Below are 25106 nucleotides of genomic sequence, written 5' to 3' on the forward strand. Positions count from 1 at the left end.
AACAAACAAAAACAAACCTGTGTAATGATGTACAATGGGGCAACAAAAATCTGAATATCGTGCCCCAGGGAGAGAGTATTTTTTTAGCTTTTCAATTCCAGTAGTGATATTAGTAATATTAGCCACTCCACTGATTTTATACTCACTTAATGAACTCCTCTATTTCATGCTACTTCCCTCCCTAACTACACCAAAAGCTCCTTAATGGCCAAAATTGTGTTTTTGCCTCTTAGGTGACATGGCCAATATTGGCCAACCTACCACAGGTGAAAAAGCATTTTTTATTTTAATGTTTACAACAATTTCTAACTACAGAAAAAAATAGTGATATATAATAAACAAAATCAAGCCTAGTAAAAGAATGGCAACCAGGAAATGAATTCCCTCAACTAAGTAACCAACAGTTGACTGTAAAAACTGAAAGAATGTTTAAGATTATTTAAGTAAGAATCAGAAACCTTTGAACATCACAAGAATTGCTGTTTTAAGAGTCATTTAAAAACTCAGTATCATACCTGAAATGCCAGGACTTGAAGGATTTGATAAAGGTTTGGAACCTTCTGAAGATGGTTCTATTCCTTTAGAAAGAGCTCCATCCACTAGTATATCAGCTTCATCAATATCGTCACAAGCTCCTCCAATTTGGAGAAAATGAAGCTCACCGCCTACAGTGTAGTAAAATTTTATCAACAAAGGCACACAGAGTATGGGTAAACATACAAGTGCACACTACATAGGTAAGAAACTTAATTTAGTATCATTCAACAGGCAGATAAAGGGGGCTGCCAAAGTGACATATCTCCCAGAATTTAGAAATTAAGTTGACAAGGCACTTCAAAATGAAAATTTAATAAAGAAAATGGCAAACACATAAACATATATGAAAACAGTTATTTACCTAGTACTAACTACATGTAAAACACTACCTTAAATGCTTAAAAATTCATTTAATCTTCACAAAAACCCTTGAGATAAGGACTATTACTGTGACCACTTTACAGATAAGGAAACTGACGCACCGGCTCTGTATCTCAGAAGTAACGAAAATAGAGTCTTAATTTTTTGAAGTATTCATAATGAAATAAATTCAACTTCTATTTTTTATATCTCTCACATAAAAAAACTGAAAGCAAACTTAGCAAATATTTAAGACAAAAATCAATGGATAAAAGTATATTCTAACAAAAGTATTTAGAGATTCACTTCCACCATGACAGAACAGAGAATAAGGAAGATGATAAATCCACTTCCTGAAAACCAACTACAAAGCTAGACAAAACTGTCCTTCAACCAGGGTGGGTGGGGCAAGCCATGAAAACCAGAAGGACTGCTACTGCAAAGAGGACAGCTGTCAGTTTAAAGGGCTCAGTCGCAACAAAAATGAGGTGTTATCAGCTCTGCTACCTGAAGTCAAGACCCTGTATGGAGCAAGCAAAGCACTTAACAGAAAGTTGTAAGAAGTGAAAAGAAACACAGGGGGCTTGGTAAACTCTCCACATACTACACAAAGATCAGAGGTTGTACACATGTGTAGCAAAACCAGACCCGGCCCAAGCTATCCATACATTCTCAGTCAACTAAGTCCCATGCATATGCAGAAAAGATGTGAGAGGGCATAACATAAAATAAAAACAAAGAAAACAAAAGCCAAGGCACACCTGGATACAGACTTACTGGTGAGGTTGCTTAGGCACAATCACTTATCAAAATCTTTGGCTGAACACTAAGCCACGTGGACACAGAGGCAACAAACGAATAATTTAAAAATTAAAACCAGGGGGGTAAAATGACGAGAGACATGACTGCAAGACTGAAAAGAAACAAATTACAGAAATACAGTCCTGGTGGGTTAGCAAACAAACAAAGCGACAACAACCTCCAAAGTGGGGGGAATCAGAATCCAGAATTCTACAATGATATTTAAAACGTTCAGTATTAAATTAAGAATTGTAAGACATGTGAATAAAGAGTGACCCATGCCTAAGGAAAACAAAATCACTGAGAAATATCTCTGAGTTCCCAAGATTTAGATTCGGCAGACAAGGACTTCAAAGAAGCCACTGTGAATATTTTTACAGAATAACAGGAAATCAGGTATGGAGAATTACAGGAACAAATGGTGGAAATGACTCAACAAGTGAAGAATCTCAACAACAAAAAATTATTTTAAAGAACAAAAGGGAAATTCTGGAGTTGAAACATAAAATTCCTAAAATGAAAAGTTCACCAGAGAGACTCAAAGCAGATTTGAGATGGCAGAAGGAATCATAAAATAAAAACTGAGTATAACTAATTAGCCAATCTGAATAAAAGAAAAAGATTTTTTTTAAGTGAAAATCATCTCAGATACATAGGACAGATCGAGTATAAGAGGGTACATGTAATGGGAACTCCAGAAAAAAGAGAAGAGAACAAGGCAAGGGGGAAACTGATGAAATACTGGGAAAAAACTCCCAAATTTGAAGAAAAACATTACACTGCAAATCCAACCAATTCAATGAACTTCAAGTAGGAGAAATACAAAGAGATTCACAGATACCTATGTCATAGTCAAACTGCTCCAAGTTACTCAATGAGAAAATCTTAAATGCAACAAGTTAAATATGACTCATCAGGTGGAATAACTACGATGCAAAATGAAACAAGTGCAGAAATAGTCAACCAATAACTCTACATTCAGTACTACCCTCAACGATGAAAGAAAACAATACCAAATTTACACACACACACACACACACACACACACACACACACACACACAGGTACCAGAAATGATAAGGTGGTAAACACAATGTATATTTTTTATCATTTCTTTGAAAACTTTTTCCAAAGACAAAGATGGTAGAAAACAACTTTTTGGTTGGGTTTATAACTTATCTAAATGTAAAATATACAAAACCATAGTGGCACAAGAGGACAAGAGAAAAAAAGATCAAAGTATATTTTACTAGAATTAAGTAATTAGCATTATTCTAAAGTAGACTGTGACAAATTAAATCACTAAGAACAGAACTCCAAAAACAGTATTTAAAAAACAATATATAAACAAAGGCAGCAGTAACGTCACACCAAACAGCTGAGTGGGAAGTTCTAGGTAGGGAGCTCTAGAGGTCAGCTACTGAACTAGAAAGAGTGACTGAGAAATCAACTATTTCCGAACTCTGGAACCCAACCAGAAACAGCAATCAGAGGATGCTTCATAAAAGGAAAGGCTGCTGATCTTCCCTGAAAGTAGAACCCACTGCCACCCCCCATTCCTCAGCCCGGTGCCAGCCATGGGGAAAGTGGCCCACACTTCTGGAGTGGCTGGCTGGTGGCAGGGTGGCCAGTAGTGACCTTATTTCCTTGTTTCACATACAGGTATATGTATGTGTATGTATATTCTATTTGTGAACTTTAATCAAACAGAGCCGCATCAAATCTACCTTTAAGTACATTATTACTATTTGAAATTAACTTACAACATTAGTTATAGATTTTAATCAAAAGGTTCAATAATTCTCCACGAGACAACGAGTTTTATGTTATCTGAATATACTCTTAGGACAGTGTCATGTCCATCTGATTCAGTCTGCAAACCTTTTTAAAAATTTTACAACTGCTTTATGGACTGTCCTATACATTTTAACACATCAACTTTTCTTTCCTCTTTTTTGTTACTAATATTTTCAAATGCATCTTCATCAGTTAATCCTTGAAGAACTAGGGGATAATTTTCAAAGTGATTAATTTCGCAGGCTTTTTCTTGTCCTTCGATTCATCTGGATAAGTTCTCTCTCACATGAAATCAATTCCTAGAACTTTTCATTATCCAAACTCCAAGAACACATTAACCTGTTTAAACACTACTTCTCCTCTGACTCACCAAAAGCATATCTCATCAAATAATTAAAATCATTAAACCCTGACTGCATTTCTGGAAAATATTAGTATCTTACACAGATGTGCCCTGGGGCAGGGTCACTCAGGTTTCAAATCCACTCTGGATGGCCCATGGCAAAGTAAAATTGTTTTCATTTTTAAAATCTTTCACATTCAAAGATTCCAAAAGCCTCAATGTACAAGACTTTGGCTTTTGTTACATTCTGGCAATGTAATGTAGTTTAAGCACCCGGACAACAGATACCCCAGGTATGAATGCTGACTCTGTCATTTATTAGCTCTGTGACTTAGGCAAGTTACTTAACCTCTCTTTCCTTCAGTTTCCTTATCTGTAAAATGGAGACAGTAATTGTATATACCTCATAAAGTTGGCACGATGACTAAATAAATTAACAGAAGTAAAGTTCTCACAACAGTGAACAGGCACATACGTAATCAATGAATTCAAGTTATCCTTCATACCACATAGTATTTTAATGATTTTTCTAAACTTTATTAACTCTAATTCAAAGTTTTATTGAAGTTATTCTGCATTGCTCATTTTTTAATCTATTTGGATTTTGATGTTATATCAAGATTTTTCTTCCCCTTATTTCACTAGATGTATTCCAAACAAGGCAATCTGAATGAACCACTATATTCACCACTACCCTTCTTGGCCAAACTCTTGGAATCTTTATGAAAGTGAGGAAAAACTCAGGTTACTTCCTCCCAAGAACCACAAGTGAGATGGGTAACTTCCTCACACCCAGTTCCTCTCTGAAGCACCGGTTACAGTTACCTGGGTTTCAAACATCTCCTGGCCCTAAACTCCTACTACACTATCAATAAGACTATTCATTGTGCCTATTATGATCAGCAATCCTTTTCAAAAACGGCTTTATCTTTCCAACTTAAAATATATAAAATAAGAAAGGAGAAGGGAAAATGCACACTGTTTGTTACTCTGTATGGGGCCTCAGATGTTGCAAAACTGATTTAACTATCAGCCAAAGGTTGGGAGTAAATCAGACAAGGAAAGTTTATTTGGCAAAACTAGTAATTTGTTAAATATTTTTATTTCAGGAGGAAATAATGACCAGTATATGCTCTATGCCAAAAACTTTACATACATTATCTCATTTAATTCTAAGAAGCCTAAAAACAGGCCTTCTGATCCTCATTTATAAATACACAAAGGTTTACTGAGTTCAAAGTAACTTGCCCAAGGCCACAAATTTGAGCAGATGCAGAGTCAGGACTCACAGAAACAACAGCAGGTTATTTTCTTGAGGTTAAAGCAGAGAAGATACTTTCTGAGAGACTTATTAACTTATTTACAATTAGAATCCTTACCTAGGGCAGTAGAAAAAAGTTTTAAAATGTTAAAACAGTAGAAAGATTTACCACTTCATTCTAAAAAAAAAAACATATTTCACTGCATCTATATGGATCTAAAATTCATACTAGGTATGCACATAAGTGAATGCCACATACACAGATTTTATAAGATTTGTAGAAGAACCAAACAAACCCATCTGCTTACCTTTGGTGCATGCACACAGCCTGTCTGTACCCGAGCAGTAAATGACAGAAACAAATGTGTCCTGTTCTTCAGTGCCCTCCTTTTTGGGAGGTTCCACTTTGGCCAAAATTTCAAAATTTGAAAGATCTAATATTTTTACATATCCTCCCTGAGTGGTTATTACCAGGTGTCCGAGAGTAGAAATATCAGCCTTTTTTTCTCTTTCAATGCCATTCTTTGAGGTTAACTGCATTTCCTCAACAGGCTCCTCACAGTCATCTTCTCGATTATCCAATATATCTGGTGGAAGCAAAATGAGCGAGGTAATTGTGTCCTGGGGGTCTTTGATATGTTGGATTTTTATTGGCTCCTCTTCTAAAGTCACTATCCGAGTGGCATAATTCATTTTATAAAGTATTAAATATCCACCACTAACGTTCCTCTGCTCAGGCTGAATTATCAAAGGAGTCTGTACGTCTGCTGGTGATTCATGTTGGATTACACTAATATTTGCACCATTCACTACAGCAAGATTTGATTCCAGCTCGCCTTTCCGTCTATTACATAGTGCAGAGTTTAATTTATTTAAATTATTCAAGGCCTCTACTTGATTTATTGCACTCAAGGATTCAACAGGGCATGTCCGTAGTCCTACCAACAAATGAATTCCATCAGCACAAGGAGTTATGGAGTCTATACAAAGATTCTCCTCTTCTGCAAACTTTGGCAGCCTCAAGCACTGAACCAAAGTCCCAGGCTTGGGAAACACAGAGTTCCACTTCTCAGAATCTGGAGAGGTAAGGTTGGCTGCTGCATCTGCAAATTGCTGAATATAAGTCACAGGAGGATCCTGCAACAACAACTGCTCCTGACTATCCAGCTCCATTTCAATAATCTGTGGAACTGTAAAACCATCATCGTGCAAACTTTTACTCATTATATTGTTCATCTGTGAAAATATTTTTCCTGCTTTCTCATCAGATTCCTTGATACTATAAAGAAGCAAAATGGGTAAAGTCCTCCTTACCAGAGGAGAATTTAATTCTGAATTAGTACAGGACTCATTGTCAGTTGACCCTTGTTCTGATATACTTTCACCCTGAGTTCTGCTTAAACCATCCAGTGACCTGTGAGAATTACTACTAACGGGTGAGGTAGCAGGAGATTTATATGTTAATAAACCTCCAGCTAATAAACAAGGAAAGGGAATGTTGTGTTGTTCCTGGTGCTTTTCCTTTGTCTTTTCACTCTTAGAGTTTGTTAAGCAAGGATTTGCCCCAAGTTCTTCAAGATCCTTAACAGTATCTTCAAGCACATTTGCAACAATCTCCCACTGGAGTTTTTCAGGCTGCTGGAGAATGCTGAGTGCTGTTATATCAAGGCTCACTTCCATGGCTTCCTTCTGTGATGTGTGCCCTTTGAAAAGGAACAATATTCATTAGAATTGGCCTTGAGAATGCAAATCAAAACTCTTTAGTAGGGGCACCTGGGTGGTTCAGCTGGTTAAGCGTTTGACATCAGCTCAGGACATGATCTTGTGGTTCATGGGTTCAAGCCCCACATCGGGCTCTCTGCTGTCAGCACAGACCCTGCTTCTGATCCACTGTCTCCCTCTCTCTGTCCGTCCCCTGCCTCAAACTCGCTTTCTCTCTCAAACATAAATAAATATTAAAAAAAAAGAAAAAATCTTTAGTATATGGGGCACCTAGGTGACTTAGTTGGTTAAGTGTTCAACTCTTGGTTTCAGCTCAGATCATGATCTCACGGTTCGTGAGTTACATACAGCCCCATGTCGGGCTAAGCACGGACAGTGCTGAGCCTGCTTGGGATTCTCTTCCTCCCTCTCTCTGTGCCCCTCCCCTGCTCACTCACTCTCTCTCTCTCTCAAAATAAATAAACTTAAAAAATATCTTTACTATAATGCTTTCATTAATTTTCTTTTTTTACACATCTAATCAGTGCATTATAATTACATAAGTGGGAGAATTTTAAGTATTTAAAGGGAAGTTAACCAAATCTGATATAAATTTACTGAGGAAAACCACTGAGGCCATTTAAGAGAGTCAAAATCATTTTCAAGTCAGAATATATTCTCCTGACAATGTAAGCAAACCTTCCTTCCTTTTTAATTTAGGAGAATGGTTAAAGAATGGAGACATTATTGGTATCAAAATAATACGAGTTTGCCCTTCAATTCTAAACCAAAAAACACTGCATACCATTATAACTGTCACTTAATCACTTTATAGAATATCCACGAAGTGTTATTATAGGGTCAGTTCCTTCTCCTTTACCATTTAAAAGGAGTCATAGCATCCTCTACTCTCTCCCACCCTACCATGCTAATTATCAGTTGATTATCATAGTACACAATGTAACTCTAAGCTCAGCTTAGAAAAAAATTATAACTACGAAGGAAAAGTTCCAAAAATATGTCATTTTAAAGAGAAGCATAAATGTCTTCTGTGTTATCTGCTAATTTATACTATGTTTAGAGTCAACTACATTACCCCTTAATGAATGACCTTTTGTGTACTGTGTGCTCTTCAAGCTGCCCCCTTATAAAGAGCACAAAAGTCATTTCTCAGTCTCAACACTCCAAACATGCCATGTCTCTCTACACACAACCCTGTAAGAGAGGTCACTCAACCCCTAAACCAGATATAATCTCTTGATACTAAACTGAAAGTCTGAACCAATCTGCTTTTTTCTCACTTGCAAAAAATACTATCAGTCAGGCGACAACATTATTAGCAACAATAACAGCTAAGTATTTATGACAAAGAAAAAAAAACAGTGGAACTGGCTTTATAAATTTAGATAAGAATACAAAAGAGTAAAGGAAATAAATATAAAAATAATCAAGGAAACTTGCATGAAAGTTTGAAAGCTGCCCAAGTAAAAGAACATGCAAGTGAGATTCATGGAACATCATACACTTAACACTGAAAGTTCTGTTCACACCATTTCTGTTACTAAATCATCTACTACTTCTTCAAAATGCTCAGTGACAGCTTTATCTATTATTTCCCATTTTCTGAGGATAATCTTCTCACTTCAAATAATGTCACTTTTATGACCTAAAAATGAAACCATTTCTAGTTAAACAGAAGAAAATTTTGATTATACACTCAGCAATTCAATTGTCCTAATGGAACTGTTCATTTATTTAACCACTCATTTGGCTACAGTCATATGCAGTCTGTCCATATTGCCATGTATTAAGTCTAATTTAGATATGAATTTAGATTTGAAATTAAAAGTTGACAGTAAGATTCTGATAACATGTAGTACGCTATAACCAATCTTGAGGATGCTCAACTATTAACTGAACTAAACTGAAACTTTTTAAATTATTTATTTTAAGTTATGGTCAGAAATCTATTTTAGTTTGTCTGTCTACAGAGACATAAAAACAAAATAACCATAATTTACATACATTAACACACATTTAAGAAATAGAAGGTGGGAGGCACCTGGGTGGCTCAGTCAGTTAAGTGTCCGACTTCAGCTCAGGTCATGATCTCACGGTTCGTGAGTTCCAGCCCCGCGTCAGGTTCTGTGCTGACGGCTCAGAGCCTGGAGCTTGCTTTGCATTCTGTGTCTCCCTCTTTCTCTGCCCCTCCCTCACCCATGCTCGCTCGCTCGCTCTCTCTCAAAAATAAAAACACTAAAAAAAATAGAAGGTGGGACTATTAATAAAGAAAGGCAATACAAGAAGTGGCATTATTACTCTGCTTCTTCCCAACTACTTAAGCATTCTATTTCAGAAGATGACAAAGCACAGTAACAACTGTTAGTACAGTAAGAAAATCTGTTATCTCATCTCATAAATTCTCAAACCTACTGGACTACCAAACAAGTGTTTATACTATACACCTACAAACAGACTGCAATACAATATTGTCCTGATAATCATTTTGGGAAACCAACAGTTCTATATGCCAAACGTCCTGAGGGTAGCAATGAGGTTTTACCTAAGTATTTTTCTAAAACTATCAAATTTCAGTTTGAACTCCTTTTCAATCTCCTGTCACACACTCTTCCCACTCTTTACAAGAAGCAATATATCCTTACTACTATTACCTATATCCTCGGTAATATTGCCCAAAGGCCAAACTTTTCTCTCTGACATCATCTAGATAACTTCAAAAGTCATAACCTTCAAGTGAAAACAGGTAAAAGTCTCTTAGTCTCCATCACATTTTTGAAATTAAGAAATACATTCCACAATTCTTCAGACCACATCATTCACTTTGATGGGAATCATCTAAAGTTGGTAAATGTTAAGTTTTGAAATAGCATCTACGACTTATTTTAGATACCTCAGGAAAAGAACACATCTTCTGTTCATATCACAAGCTTCCATAAACTCACCAATAATCTTTCAATATAATAAAATTAACTTAGAAGATACAGTAATCCCCCCTTCATAGGCGGGGAAGATCCCCAGGGCACACCTGAAACTGTGGATACTATCGAACCCTATATATATTACATTTTTTTCATATACATACATATGATAAAGTGTAATTTACAAAAGAGGCACACTAAGAGATTAACAGCAACAGCTAATAATAAAATAGAACAATTATAATAATATCCTGTAATAAAAGTTATGTCAATGTGGTCCCCCTCAAAATATCTTACTATACTGTACTCACTCTTCTTGTGATGATGTGAGATAAAATGCCTACATGAGGAGATGATAAAATGCCTATGGGAGGAGATGAAGTGAGGTGAATGACATAGGCACTGTCTCGTAGCATTATGGTACTACTGACCTTCTGACCACGTCAGAAGGAAGGTCGTCTGCTTCAGGATGGACCACAGGTAACTGAAACCATGGAAAGCGAAACCACAGGTAGGAGGGAGGGGACTACTGTACATATTTTCCTACAAATGAATTAACTAGTTATAAATCCTACAAGGAGGGAATTAAAAATTTTGAACCAGAAGGATTTTTTTCTCTTACCATAGCTACCTTTTAATACTACATATGGACAACAATCCCAACCCTAAATGAGGTATCATAGAGAAAGTCAACAAAAATACATGGTGACTTTCTTAGATACTGGAAAGTGAGGTAAACAGGACTATAGTATCTAAAGGAAGTGTGAAAGAGCAACTAGGCATAGATGAAACAGATAAAAGTAGAAAAGGGAAAAGGAAACAGACCAAAGAGACATTATAATTACAAAAATACCTACTGAGATCCTTAGACCCAGAGAAAAGAACAAAGCTACAGCATACAAAGGAAAGGTTATGGTTAGAATCAAAAACTTTGAGAGCAGAAAAAGGAAAATTTAGTTCAAACACTTCACTTTTCAAAGGAAAAACTAAGGCCCAGAGAGTTTGACTTGACAAGACACAAGAGTTAGTAGAAGGGTTCAAGTTCTAAACAGGTCTCCAGGTGACCTGTGACCAGTTTATTATTTTTATCAGATTAAGAAAATGCAATTGTAGCTCTTTTCTGTTTTTACAAAAGGACAACAAAATGGGAAAACAGCACTATGTTCATCAAACCAAATTTTTTTTTGATGAATCTATTCTTTATTTTTCAAGAGCTAATGATACAACTGTATATTATTCAGGACATTTCCTTACTTCAAACATTTTTTTCATTTCTACGAACTACCTCAAAAGACAAGTTAGGTTTAACCCCAAATCCACCCCAAGGTGTAGCATTGTTTGGGGGCTTTAAAAAATTTTCATGACAATTTAGAATTTAGAAAGCACTCGCCATTCTATAATTACTCGAATTTTTGACAACTGTTCTATACAAAGCTGTGTCTCTTCCACACAAGTTACACATATCCTTAGTTCATAAGATTTGACATTACAAAACAGCCACAATTTAATAAGTCACTTTTTAAAAATACTGGGTGCTTCCCAGGTTCTATGCTTTATATATTTTTATCTTAATCAGTCCCCAAAACTCTAAACAGATGTTAACATAATTCTTTTATGTATTATTATGTATTAGGAAATGCATTCAGCCTATAATAAATAACAGAGTTAGAATTTGGTTTTTTTTTTAATTTTTTTTCCAACGTTCATTTATTTAATTAATAAATAAATAAATAATAATAAATAAATAATAAATAATAAATAATAATAAATAATAAATAAATAATAAATAAATAATAATTAATCTCTGGGACAGAGATAATAATAAATAATAAATAAATAATAAATAAATAAATAATAATTAATCTCTGGGACAGAGAGAGACAGAGCATGAACGGGGGAGGGGCAGAGAGAGAGGGAGACACAGAATCGGAAACAGGCTCCAGGCTCTGAGCCATCAGCCCAGAGCCCGACGCGGGGCTCGAACTCACAGACCGCGAGATCGTGACCTGGCTGAAGTCGGACGCTTAACCGACTGCGCCACCCAGGCGCCCCAACAGTTAGAATTTGAATGCTGATATAGAAAAATTATTTTAAGATGTACTATTAATTAGCCTTGACTATTATATAAAAAACTACATTAAAATGCAAAGTACAGTCTTTCATCCTAATATGTCATAAGATAATGAGAAAGGCAGCACTTACTCGATTGCCTTAATGTCTATGATTTTATATTTTAAAATATATTTTAAAATTTATTCTCTATTCACCTGTTTTATTTTGGGAATAGAGAATCTTAATTTCAGTATTACTTTTATATAACCACAGAATAAATTATGCAAATAAACCGAACACATTCTGTCTTAATGTCAAATCCTTGACATCTATGACAAAACTTCAGTGGAATTATCACTTCAGGAGTGCCTGGTGGTTCAGTCGGTTGGGCGTCTGACTTAGCTCAGGTCATGACCTCACAGTTTGTGAGTTCAAATCCTGCATCAGGCTTTGTGCTGACAGCTCAGAGCCTCTGCCCCTCCCCCACTCATGCTTGCTCGCACGCCTGCGCTCTCTCTCTCTCAAAATAAACAAACATTAAAAATAAAAATCACTTATGGGGCGCCTGGGTGGCGCAGTCGGTTAAGCGTCCGACTTCAGCCAGGTCACGATCTCGCGGTCCGTGAGTTCGAGCCCCGCGTCAGGCTCTGGGCTGATGGCTCAGAGCCTGGAGCCTGTTTCCGATTCTGTGTCTCCCTCTCTCTCTGCCCCTCCCCCGTTCATGCTCTGTCTCTCTCTGTCCCAAAAATAAATAAACGTTGAAAAAAAAAATTAAAAAAAAAAAAAATCACTTCAATCTGTTTGGCTTGAATATGTACCATTTAAAATATAAGTATGGGACTCCACATATACTAATTCAAGACCTCTAATGTGCAAATTTGAGTTTTCTGTGTGTATTAGTGAAAATTCAGAGTTTGCATTAACTGAGAAATTTAGAATTAAGTAATATTTAGCTTTACCTACAAATGAACAACTGCAAAGATTTAAAAAAACAGACTAACATTTTTTTACATACCTGTCACAGAATCTGATCTGGAATGCTCTTCACTGTCTGAATCCTCCAGTAAATCATCACTTAAAGACAAAGCAAAAAATAATTTAAATTTCCAAAAAAAAGTATACATAATATGAGACAAAGAAAAAAGTACAACGACCACTGCCTTGTATCTCAAATAGAAGTATCATACAAAACTATTAAAACTAGCTTAAATGACATATAAGTAGTCTGAGATCATAAGTGACTAATAATGCTGGTAATGGATTACCTTATAATCATGAAATAAGCATCTGCCTGGAAAAGGGTGTGGAAACCTCTAAGAATCTATAATAAAATTTGTAGGGATATGAAGACCGTTAAGGTATGACAGAAAATAGTCTAGGTAAATAAAAGGATAAAAGAAAGAAGCAGCTAATAATATCAAGTACAAACTTCTAGTAGCAAAATTTTAATAACACTTTGTTACGGAATTCCGGAAAGCTGTCCTAGAACAAAATAAAAGAGCTACATAAATAGGTGTGTATGTACACGTACTCACACACATGCATGTATTTCACTTTTGTTTTGTATTTGGTTGGTTTTGGAAGGGGTGATAAGAACTCTGTGACAAGCAGGGAAACTATTACAACTCAGAAGTCAGGGGTTAAGAAGAGACAATAGTTCCTCCTTTACTCTTCACTGTGTCAAGAAATCGCCAGCCTCCCTCTTGGCATTATCTTTATCCTCACTCTCTATTGTTCACCGACAAGAAAAAAACGTAACAAAAGATCACTCTGGCACAATATTAGGCTGTGTCTGTACTCTAAAAATCAGCACTTCTACAGCAGTGCTAAAATTCTGATGACCTCAATTACAAAAATAAAAAGATTCATTTTGGAGGAAAGTAAATATTAATTCTCCCTTTTTGAAACAATGTATTTCACTTACAACTGAAATAACCAGGTACTTGCTTTAAATGAAATATAAGTTAGTAATTTCCGTTTTAAAAAAGTTTGAAATATGGGGGAGAGGGAGGACTCAGACACTTTTGACAAATTCCTGTGTTTTAAATTTTTCAAGTAGAAGTAACTGTCCATAAAACAATTTTGTGCTATAATTTAAAACAACAACAAAGAAAAATGTGCAGAAGTTCAAGATCAGTTGCTGATTAGCCTCAAACTATTTAAATACTAACTGGCTGGTTTCAGAGAAGTAATAAAGATACCGGGAAAATTAAATCCCAAGAGGAAATATTAATGATTGGGAATTACCCATAATGAAGAACTCCAAACCAAGATACAACAAGCTTCAAGTATCGAAAGGTTTTTACATTAAGGAAAATAACCAAGTATTACCCACCTATAATGAAAAAAAGGTTAAATAAAGTAGTTGTATATTTTAAGGAAGAAATTCAAGGCAACTTGATAGGCTTTACAAATAACTTACAATATTACAAATAATGTTCCAAAGGGTTGCCAGATAATCACCTTAACAGACCAAAAAAAAAAAAAAAAAAAAAAAAGTTCTTTCTAAAGTTTTTCAAAATACAGTTTTTTCAAAATAGTTTATGACAGAAAAATTCTCATACCATTACATAATAAAATCATGAGTAAAATGATTGAATTGTACACTAAAAGGGTGAATTTTGTGATATGTAATTATACCTCAATAAAACTTTTAAATATGGGTTAAAAAACATAAATACATATTAAAAAAAATTTAACATATATATATATTAACATAACCTAATGATGTGAGTATGGGTACTCTACGTTTCTTCAAGTTACTTCTCTGTATTGTCTAATTTTTCTACTTTAAGCATGCATTAGGTATATAATACACACTACATTTCCTGAACCCTTGTACACACACAAAATCTTTTGCAGAGTAATAAACGTGCCAAATAAACCAGATATTGTAAGTAAGTTTTAAATGGTTAGTTGGGATTATCTGTTTTTGAAAACTGAAGATTACAGGGATACCTTAGTTTTGATACATCAATACTATAAACAACTTCAAAATTAAATGCAGGAAATTTCTACCCATTTGAAAAACATAATATACAAATGAGACAAAAATGTTAATTCATTAAAATTAAGTGTGTCCCCAAATAAGTATTCTTCCTTCCCAAATAAAAATTCTTCTCTGAATGAATTCAGAACAAAGAAAAATGTTGCCTTTTAAGTAGAAAGGTTATAAACAATTCGTGGGCAAACTATACTACTAACTACTTTAAGCATCTTGGCTAAGCTTGAAACTGTTCAATTAAATATTAATTCTTCAAGCTAATGAAACTCACAGAGTATATTTTAAAACCAAATATATTGTATCTTGTAGCACAAAATCAGTAGTAGTTTAGTTCATTATATTTACTACCAGTGCAACAGAAATCCTGCTGCCTCTGGGGGAGGGGAAGGCCAGAGAGGGAGACTGAGGTTAGATATGAAGTTCCACCTCTTCGGCTTCCTCCTGCCACCCCAACTTAAGAGTACTCTTTCTGTATGATTCGCTTCACTTTCTCAGGAGAAAAGTGTCCTTCTATCCTAGAAAGACTGCCTCTTAAAAGTAGGCAGAGAGATTTATATCCCAACTCCAGCACACTACCCCACACAGCACCTGCCCACCTGAAATACTGGATACACGTTTACCAAAAATGTACATTTTACCTAAGTGAGTGTGTATGTGTGTCTGTGTGTGTGTGTGTGTGTGTGCGTGCACGCGTGCGCGCATCAGTGTAATCTTAAAGAGTATGTCTTGAATTCAATTTTTAATCCCCAAATTACAAAACCCCAAGACAAAAGTTCTAATTAAAATCAGTGTTCAGGGGCACCTGGGTGGCTTAGTTGGTTGGGCGTCCGACTTCAGCTCAGGTCATGATCCCGTGGTTCATGGGTTCGAGCCCCGCGTCAGGCTCTGTGCTGGCAGCTCAGAGCCTGGAGCCTACTTTGGATTCTGTGTCTCCCTCTCTCTCTGCCCCTCCCCCGCTCATGCTGTCTCTCACAAATGAATGTTTAAAAAAATTTTTTTAAATAATAAAAAAGTAAGTAAATAAGTGTTTAAAAGCACATACTAATTTCATCATCTTATACAAATTTTCCACTAACTTCTAAGAAAATCACAGACCTCAAGCACACTTACTTTCTAGTCCTATTGACAAATGTGCTCAAAACTCAAATAATAGGTCAGATGCTTTCCCATCAAGTTCTCACAGGGATTTATAATAACTAAAAACAACCATGAAGCTTTAATTCAGTCTGTTCCAGAGCTCAGGCCACATTCATTTACCTACCCAGAATTTATACATTATCATTACCAAGACAGACTAGACAGAGCTAACCTTCCCAACTAATATATCGTGAATTTTCCATTAATTCCCTTAATAAAATAATTCGTACTAATAAAATTTTACATGAGTTCTTAATGAAAACACACACCATCAAAGGGACTATGAAGCAAAATACTGTTAAACCACGAACTATGGCATATAACATCGATCACACATCAGTTAACATAAGAAGCCCCTGCAAGTGAAAAATGATAGACCTCCTCAGCATCAGGGCATCTGACCATAGTTAAATAGGCTCCATTTCACATTGCTACTCTCAGAATCTTAAAAGGGAGTAGCTTCTACTGCCTACCACAAGTTGGGTGCTTTGTGGAACCCTTTATTCGGTCCACCTGACTACACTGCAGACATTCCTCTATAGTTCTAGCCGAGTTCAGAGCTACAACTGCAGTGTCTTGGGAGACGAGTGGGTGAAGTGAGATTATACTTTGACTCTCTTACCCCCACGCAGATCAAATACAGCTACAGAAATCAAGACTGTCAGAAAAGCTGAATGGAAAAGAATCCAACACAGCATTTTTACCAGAATGTCTCTTTAGCAATCATGCCTCAACTCACTGCTGACTACTGATAAACTATTTTACATAATTGGGTCATCTTGCCGAGCCAGAAGTTTTTTTCACTATCCAACAGTACTGATACAATTTAAGGTGTTAATGAAAAAAAGTGGAAACCAAAATCATTTGGTTCAACTGCTCTAGGAAAAAATATACAAGATAAAACTTCAAGTATAATCCGAGGATTTCATTATTTAGACTTTATTTTTCAGTGTAGCAATTATTTCCAGTTGGCACAGATTGAGACAGAATATAAAAGTGTGTTTTACAGACTATAGCATTTCTGAATGAAAACTTTTCTCAAGAATCACAGAGCTCTTGGGGCGCCTGGGTGGCGCAGTCGGTTAAGCGTCCGACTTCAGCCAGGTCACGATCTCGCGGTCCGGGAGTTCGAGCCCCGCGTCAGGCTCTGGGCTGATGGCTCGGAGCCTGGAGCCTGTTTCCGATTCTGTGTCTCCCTCTCTCTCTGCCCCTCCCCCGTTCATGCTCTGTCTCTCTCTGTCCCAAAAATGAATAAACGTTGAAAAAAAAATTAAAAAAAAAAAAAAAAAAAAAAGAATCACAGAGCTCTTTCAGATCTAACAACTGAACATTTATTCTCCATTCTCTTGACCTAATATTTTTCTCTGCCTCTTTAATTAGAATTAAGAGAATATACAATTTAGGAAAACACCTAACTTTTATAAATGCCACTAAAAAAAAAACCTCACATACCTATCTCCTTCTAATTTGGGTATATCTGAGCAACTGGAGGAGTCTTCCAGCCATGCCAAAGTTGGTCTCCTGGATTCAACTGCTGAGCTTGGCTCTCCCGACAGAATAAGCTGTTGTACAATTGCTGGATCATAGGCATTAATTTCAAACTTCAAGTGCACCTAAACAAATGAAAAGCCTAAATTTAAAACTGATTTTTTTCCTCAACTACTAATCTATCACTTCAAAATTGAAACATACCTTCATAAGTTTGGAAACATCCCATATGCAGATCTTTCCTCGTTTTGTTGCAGCAGCTAGAAAATGAGGGCAGCTCCCCGACCCAAAGCAAGATATTCGGTCAGTTCCATCCGTACAAGGAAACTGTGCAGGACTTGTTGCGAGAGTGACTGACAACGGCACATTCTGTGTGTGCTCACCTTTCACAAATGGGCAGTTTGGGGAATGTCTCTCGTGTTCAGACCTTTACACAGATTAAGGAAGGAAAAGTTTACTGAACAACATTTAGCTGTTAAATCTGTATATTAAAAGAGAACTCCAGGATCTTTCCTTTTTTAAAAAAACAATTAATTAGACTTTATTAAGAAGACTCAAATACCAAATCACTCCATCTGATCAAGATCACTAACATTCTACCACTCACTTTGGTAGCAGTTACTCTTCACTTGAATGGATTATATAGAAGGTCAGTCTCAAATGACACAGAACACTACAGTATAATTTACTCTATTAACATACTGATAAAATTGTTTAAAGTTCTGATAATTCCTCATAGTTTCCTACAACTGTAAATAAATAACTACTCTGTTTCAGTTTAAAATTCTCCATAAAGGTACAACAGGTAATAATAATGTATTATATATTTGAAATTTGAGAAACAAATATATCTTAAATTAGATCTTAACACACGTACACACACAGAATGGCAACTAAGCAGAGGTGATAGATATATTAATTAGCTTGATTGTGGTGGTCTTTTCAGAGTGTACATGTACCAAAACATCAAGTTATACACCTTAAATATATGTAATTTTTACATGTCAAAGATAATAAAGCAATTTTTAAATTATATATAATTATATGCATACTTATATTTATCAGTGGCCACAATATAAATGATATAGAGTAAAAACTCAACAAATGCCATTCGTAACACAAAAAATCTTTTAGTAAAGATCTGAAAGCAAAAAGATCTACAGAGTATGGATAAAATGACCTAGATTAAGAACACACGTAGGTGAATAGGTGGCTCAGTCTGTTAAGCACCCGACTCTTGATTTCGGCTCATGATCTCATGATTTCTGGAATCGAGCCCCGCACTGGGCTCTGGGCTGAGAGCACATAGCCTGCTTGGGATTCTCTGTCTTCTTCTCTCTCTGCCCCTCCCTCTGCTCACTCCCTCTCTCAAAAATAAACTTAAAAAACAAACAAACAAAAAAAAGATGCGCAAATACATCTTATACATTAACTACAGGACCAGACCAGATAAATAACCTGTAAACAAAATTTATTTTGGGAGGCACCTGAGTGACTCAGTCAGTTGAGCATGGGTCTTCCACTCAGGTCATGATGTCATGCTACACGAGTTCGAGCCCTGCCTGGGCTCTGTGCTGACATCTCAGAACCTGGAGCCTGCTTCAGATTCTGTGTCTCCCCTCTCCCTGCCCCTCCCTGGCTCGTATGCTGTCTCTTCCCCTTCTCTCAAAAACAAATAAACACTAAAAGAAAAAGCTTAAAAAAATAATTTTCTCAAATATTGAAAGCAGGATCAACTTTTACACTGAAAAAATTACCTCTCCAACTTTGTGACTACTTTGTTTCTTTCTGGTTATTCTTTTTTTACTTTCACTAGCTGTGATTACACAGCATTATTTGAAATGCCAGGATGTTTCTACCAAAAAAAGTCTTTTTTTTTTCATTTCCATGGCAAAGAAATAAAAACTATACTTACAAAATAAGCTATTCCTTGGGGTGTACATATTTCTTTATACAAGATACCTACAACTTACCTATATCCATATGTAAATCCTAGATAATCTGTAATACACAGATGTCTTACATAATTGCTTTTACAAGGCATCCCCCAAGCATATATTTCAACTGGATTCCCTCCAGCTAAATCCTAATATATTTTTCTCTTTCCTAAGTTTTAACTATTTTTTTTTTTAATTTTTTTTTTTTTCAACGTTTATTTATTTTTGGGACAGAGAGAGAGACAGAGCATGAACGGGGGAGGGGCAGAGAGAGAGGGAGACACAGAATCGGAAACAGGCTCCAGGCTCTGAGCCGTCAGCACAGAGCCCGATGCGGGGCTCGAACTCCCGGACCGCGAGATCGTGACCTGGCTGAAGTCGGATGCTTAACCGACTGCGCCACCCAGGCGCCCCATAAGTTTTAACTTTTTAATTAAAATGTTATTTACACAAGTAACACATGATTATAAAGCTAAATATCACTCAATTATAATATCCAATCCCAGTAATCTCTTTTCCCACCTCCAAATGACCACTTTTATGAGTTTAAGTGGTCTATTTCTAAAATATTTTTTATACATATAATATAGGGTTTTTTCATTTTAAAGAAACAGTACTATTATATGAATCATTCTACAACAGATCTTTTGATAAAATAGCATACCTAAAAGTTACTGAAGGTGATTAACAGAGAGCAAACTATTGATTCCTTTTATTTTTACTTGTTGGATAATAGATTTTATGAGTATACCATATTTTGTTTGGCTATTCCATCCTGACAGGTATTTAAGATGACTCCATGTTTACAACTGCAGCTTCCAACCATTTTTATGCCTCTTTGCATACAAGAGGAATTAGTTCTCTGGGGTAAATAAGTACAAGTAGACTTAACAGATAATAGGGTGTGCTTAATTTATTTTTTAAAAACTTCAATCTCCCTCCAAAGTAGTTCTACTGGCTCCCACCATCAAAATGTGAGAGTCCCATTCTCCACTTGTAAGTCTTCCTTCTTTTCCCCCTTACAGATTCAGAAGGTACCTAGGCTCAGCTCCCCAGCTGTGCTCAATCTTATTTCCTCCTACCCATTTAGAACACTGTCCTCAGGCCATCAAAAATACTATCAATTGCTCAAATCTGAAGAATCCTGAATCCCTCCTTGGACAAAGAAGGGGTAGAATCTTTGATTCTGTGACCAAGCTGAAAATCTGAACCAATTCCCCACAATCAAAATATTTTTGAATAAACTTATATTCTATAAAATCATGACATAATTTTTCAGGTGGGTTAAATAACTGAGGATCAGCCTGAGAAACTAAAAGGACACATTAAAATGGTTTCTAGGGGTGCGTGGGTGGCTCAGTTAAGCATCCAACTCTTGATTTCAACTCAGGTCATGATCTCACAGTTCTTGTGTTCAAGCCCCACGTCAGGTTTTGTGCTAACAGTATGAAGCCTGCTTGGGATTCTCTCTCTGTCTCTGTCTCTCTCGGTCCCTCTCTCTCTCTCTGTCTCTCCACCCCTCTCCCACTCTTGCAATAAATTAACTAACTAAACAAATAAATAACATGGTTTCTAAGGGTGACTAGGTGGCTCAGTCGGTTAAGCATCCAACTCTAGATTTTGGTTCAGGTCATGATCTCATGGTTTGTGTGCCCCAGCCCCACCTCGGGTTCTGTCCTAAGAGTGTGGACCTGCTTCAGGTTCTCTCTCCCTCTCTCTCTGCCCCTCCCTCGTTCTTGCTCTTGCTCTCAAAATAAATAAATAAACTTTAAAACAAGCAAATAAATAAATAAAATGGTTTTTAGGGGCACCTTGGTGGCTAAGTCGGTTAAGTGTCTGATTCCTGATTTTGGCTCAGGTCTTGATCTCATGGTTAGTGGGTTCAAGCCCTGCATCAGGCTCTGCGCTGATTGTGCAAAGCCTGCTTGGGATTCTTTCTCCCCCCCCCCCCCCAAAATGAACATTTTAAAAAATTATAAAATAAAATTGTTTCTATATCTTGGGGTGCCCAGGTGGCTCAGTTAAGCGTCCAACTCTTGATTTTAACTCAGATGTCATGAGATTGAGCCCTGTGTTTAGTGCAATCTGCTTAAGATTCTCTCTCCCCTGCCCTCTCTGCCCCTGACCCACTCACATTCTCTCTCTCTCAAATTAAAAAAAAAAAAAAAAAAAAATTGTTTCTATACATATATAAATGGTTTCTAGGGGAAAAGACTGAGTTCCAAATAGAACTTTAACCTAAACTGGAAACTGCATGTGTTTGACTCGCAGTCCACAGATGTTTCATGCAGTATACCCCACTGCAAGCTGGAGTCCATGCACACATTCCAATAGACTTTAGCTAGTTCACCCCATTCACATCAGCTGATTAACATTTAGAAACCTCAAACTAATTTTACTACAAAAGAAATGATGTATCTTAAAACCAAATCAAATCTTGGCTCCGTCACTTATTAGCCATATCCCCTTTGACAAATTTTATTTTCTGTATTTACATTGGGATAATTCCTATCTCACTGAGTGACTATAAGGATTAAGTTGGGACTATTTTCCATTCTATCCTATAAAATGACGATAATAATATCTACTTCATAGGGCTAATGTGAGAATTAAACAAGTTAAAAATATATAAAGTGCATAGGATGGTATGTGGTAAGTGGCATTATATAAATACTTGTTATTATAATTACTATTTCTATTAATAGGACCTCAGTTATTCATAAAAATTAGGTTTTGATACGTGCTCTCTAATGTTTAACCAAGTTCTTCCCTTATTCTTTTTTAAATTTATGTATTTATTTTGAGAGAGACAGCGCGAGCAGGGGAGGGGCAGAGAGAGAGTCCCAAGCAGGCTCCACACTGTCAGGGCAAAGACCGTGGCAGAACTCAAACCCACAAACTGTGAGATCATGACCTGAGCCAAAACTAAGAGTTGGGTGTTTCACCAACTGAGCCACCCAGGTGCCCCAAATACTTAACCAAGTACTAAAGTTTCATCCACTAGAATTCAAATTACCACAGACTCCCCAAAATTACTTCAAAGTTAAAAACGTAAACCATAGGGTGCCTGGGTGGCTCAGTCAGTTAAAGCGTCCGACTTTGCTCAGGTCATGATCTCATGGTTGGTGAGCCTGAGCCCCACATCAGGCTCTCTGCTGTCAGAATAGGGCCCACTTCAGATCCTCTGTCCCCCTCTCTCTCTGGCCCTTCCCCACTCAAGCTCTCTCTCTCTCTCTATCTCTCTCTCTCTCTCAAAAATAAACAAACATTAAAAAACTTTAAAAAAATGTAAATCGTAAGGCCATCCTCTATGGATTCCCTACTGATAGGCTGCCCTCAACAGACCAAGATTAAACTGCTGACATTAATCATGCTGTATCAACTTACTTTGTCAAAGCCTTCTGGTTTCACAGCCTAATTCTATTCCTTTGGCACTTCTCCCATGTAGATTTTAGGAAGTCAAAGACCTTAACTACTATACGCCAACTGATGTGACAGAGCATAACACTCTCATTCTCTTAGGACTAAGGCAAAAATACAGATGGCAAAAAGGCAAAAATATTACTGTATCTAGACGAAATAAGGAAAGTTTAAAAGCCTACTTATAGGACTAACTTAGCCTATCACATCCAGAAAAATCAAAACTCACCAAGGTTCATCAGTAGGTTCCCAACAAACGAGACATACGCTACAAGTAAAACACATGGCTCTATCATCTCCAGATGAGGCAGGCTGCAAGTTTATAAAGAACACAAAAAGCTTAATATTAAAATAACCTTTTAATAAAAACACTTCTTAAAAAGTTCATAATTTTAGGTAAAATACCATACTGAGGAAAAGACAATCTATACACTGGTCCCAAAAAGACAGTGAGTGCCCTAATGCTTAAACATTCGCTTTATTTGAAAAATCGTGTTTCATCAAAAAATGAGCACTAAATCAAACATGGAGGCACACACATACTCAATCTCTGACCTAGCATCTTCTAAATTATTAAAGTATTTGAAATACAGCTAAATATATAAGGAAATAAGAGTCTAATGGATTTTATTATTAAAAACTGAATATCATACAACACAAGAAAGCCAAGTAAAAAAGGAAAGCTAACTAGTGAACCTAATTTGTGTCATATTCTTCAAGACACATGAGACAAAATGCCATATATATAAAATGTATCAAAATCTGAACATATACGCCTGAAAACAAACATTAATATTTTTGAGCACTTACTCTACTTAGCACCTACTATGACTACAGATGTAGTAAATTTACTATATAGTTAAAAAATATATATATCTGGTTTCTGAAAGAAAATAGTTATGAAGCATTAACTCAGCTGTTAGTTACTTGTAACAAGTATTTTTTCCTTTTTGTACACAATTCAGGATATAGGAGATAGCCAGTCAGTATTATGATCAAATGTCCAAGAATAAAACAACTCACACAAATGCAAAAACAAAAGCACACAGCAAGGTTGCATAAAGTAAGTTTTTGAAAGAGTATTAAAATGTTGATGATTTTACTGAAGACTACAAAAGCATACTGAAAAACATGTTTTCTGAGTCTTTTTCACCTGATGATAAAATCCAGCTTGAGCCATGGGATCTGGTTGTGCCCATCTATAGCCTACATGAGGCCATGAGGTAAATGTCTCCCGTCTGTTAGCTTCACTATACATCAATGATCTAAAAGTAAACATACTTTATGTAATCGAAGGTAGGCATCAAATTATAGTGACGCTCCTATTTAACAATGAAGAAAAATTTTACTAAATTATCAACAAAAACTGGGAATGGACTAATGACCAAGTTCCAATCTGTATTTTAAACTAAAAATGATTACTTTTAGCAATTTCCCTTAAACAGTGTAGGCAAAAAGAAAAGATTGATGGCTACAACTGATAATTGCAGAGATAGATTAAATTAACGAATGTTGCAGAATTACCAAGCAGAGAACAGAAAATCTAGAAACGTAAAGATAGAGACCCATATGCTTTCATCATGTGCCAAGTTTTACATAAATGGATAAAACCACAACCAAAGGAACAGTGGTTTTATCTCAACCTTGTTGAAAAAGTATTTTCTGGTTTAAAAAAAATTTAAGTAGAAAGCAGTTTTCCTTCTGTTCTTTCTCCAGAGAATTCCTTTTCCAGGAAAGCTATACCCTTCAGGGAATTATCAAAAAAGGAAATCTTCATATATGTTTTCATATTAAAATATATAGCTTGCTGTGACTAAACCTATAACCTAGGCTATGTTTTTAAGTGAGTTTTTTTAATTTACTTTTTAAATTAAGCTCTATGCCCAACGGGGGGCTCAAACTCACAACCCCAAAATCAAGAGTCACATGATCTACCAACCAAGCCAGCCAGGCACCCCAACCTAGACTATTTTTTTAAAGAATGATACCCAATTTAGAAAAAGTCTAAATGGCTTCAAGAAAGAAAGAACTGGTAAGCAAAGGTTATTCCTCCAAATACAAAAGTCCAAATGATAAGAGGAAGGGGGAAAAAGAGAGAAAGTGGTATAAAGGTCATCACAGTGAGACCAGAAAAATACTTTTCTCTAAATTCTTCCCTAAATTAGCACATAATTTCTTACAATATTGCCAGGGAGTTCAGGTTTAACTCATAGTTGTGTTCTGGTTTAAAAAAAAAAACAAAACAAAAACAAAACAGGGGTGCCTGGGTGCCTCAGCTGGTTAAACATTTGGCACTTGAATTCAGCTCAGGTCATGATCCCAGATGGGA

At 36.1% G+C, this 25106-nt stretch overlaps 1 protein-coding gene across 26 annotated transcripts in view; it reads right to left on the minus strand.

The window, feature by feature from the left end:
• BIRC6 (baculoviral IAP repeat containing 6) overlaps positions 1-25106 on the minus strand; it is a 223456-nt gene that overhangs the window by 161774 nt on the left and 36576 nt on the right. For all 26 annotated transcript variants that reach the window (XR_006703691.1, XM_045447194.1, XM_045447217.1 and 23 more), the window contains exons 5-11: positions 23931-24042; positions 23007-23089; positions 17625-17847; positions 17385-17545; positions 12807-12865; positions 5408-6802; positions 516-665 (exon numbers count right to left, since the gene is read on the minus strand). Coding sequence is in view for 25 of the 26 variants with exons in the window: in XM_045447194.1 (XP_045303150.1) it covers positions 516-665; positions 5408-6802; positions 12807-12865; positions 17385-17545; positions 17625-17847; positions 23007-23089; positions 23931-24042 (2183 nt within the window). In the remaining variant the exon portion in view is untranslated. The remainder of the gene's footprint in view (positions 1-515; positions 666-5407; positions 6803-12806; positions 12866-17384; positions 17546-17624; positions 17848-23006; positions 23090-23930; positions 24043-25106) is intronic.

This window comes from Leopardus geoffroyi, chromosome A3 (genome assembly GCF_018350155.1).
Source record: "Leopardus geoffroyi isolate Oge1 chromosome A3, O.geoffroyi_Oge1_pat1.0, whole genome shotgun sequence".
Lineage (NCBI taxonomy): Eukaryota > Metazoa > Chordata > Mammalia > Carnivora > Felidae > Leopardus > Leopardus geoffroyi.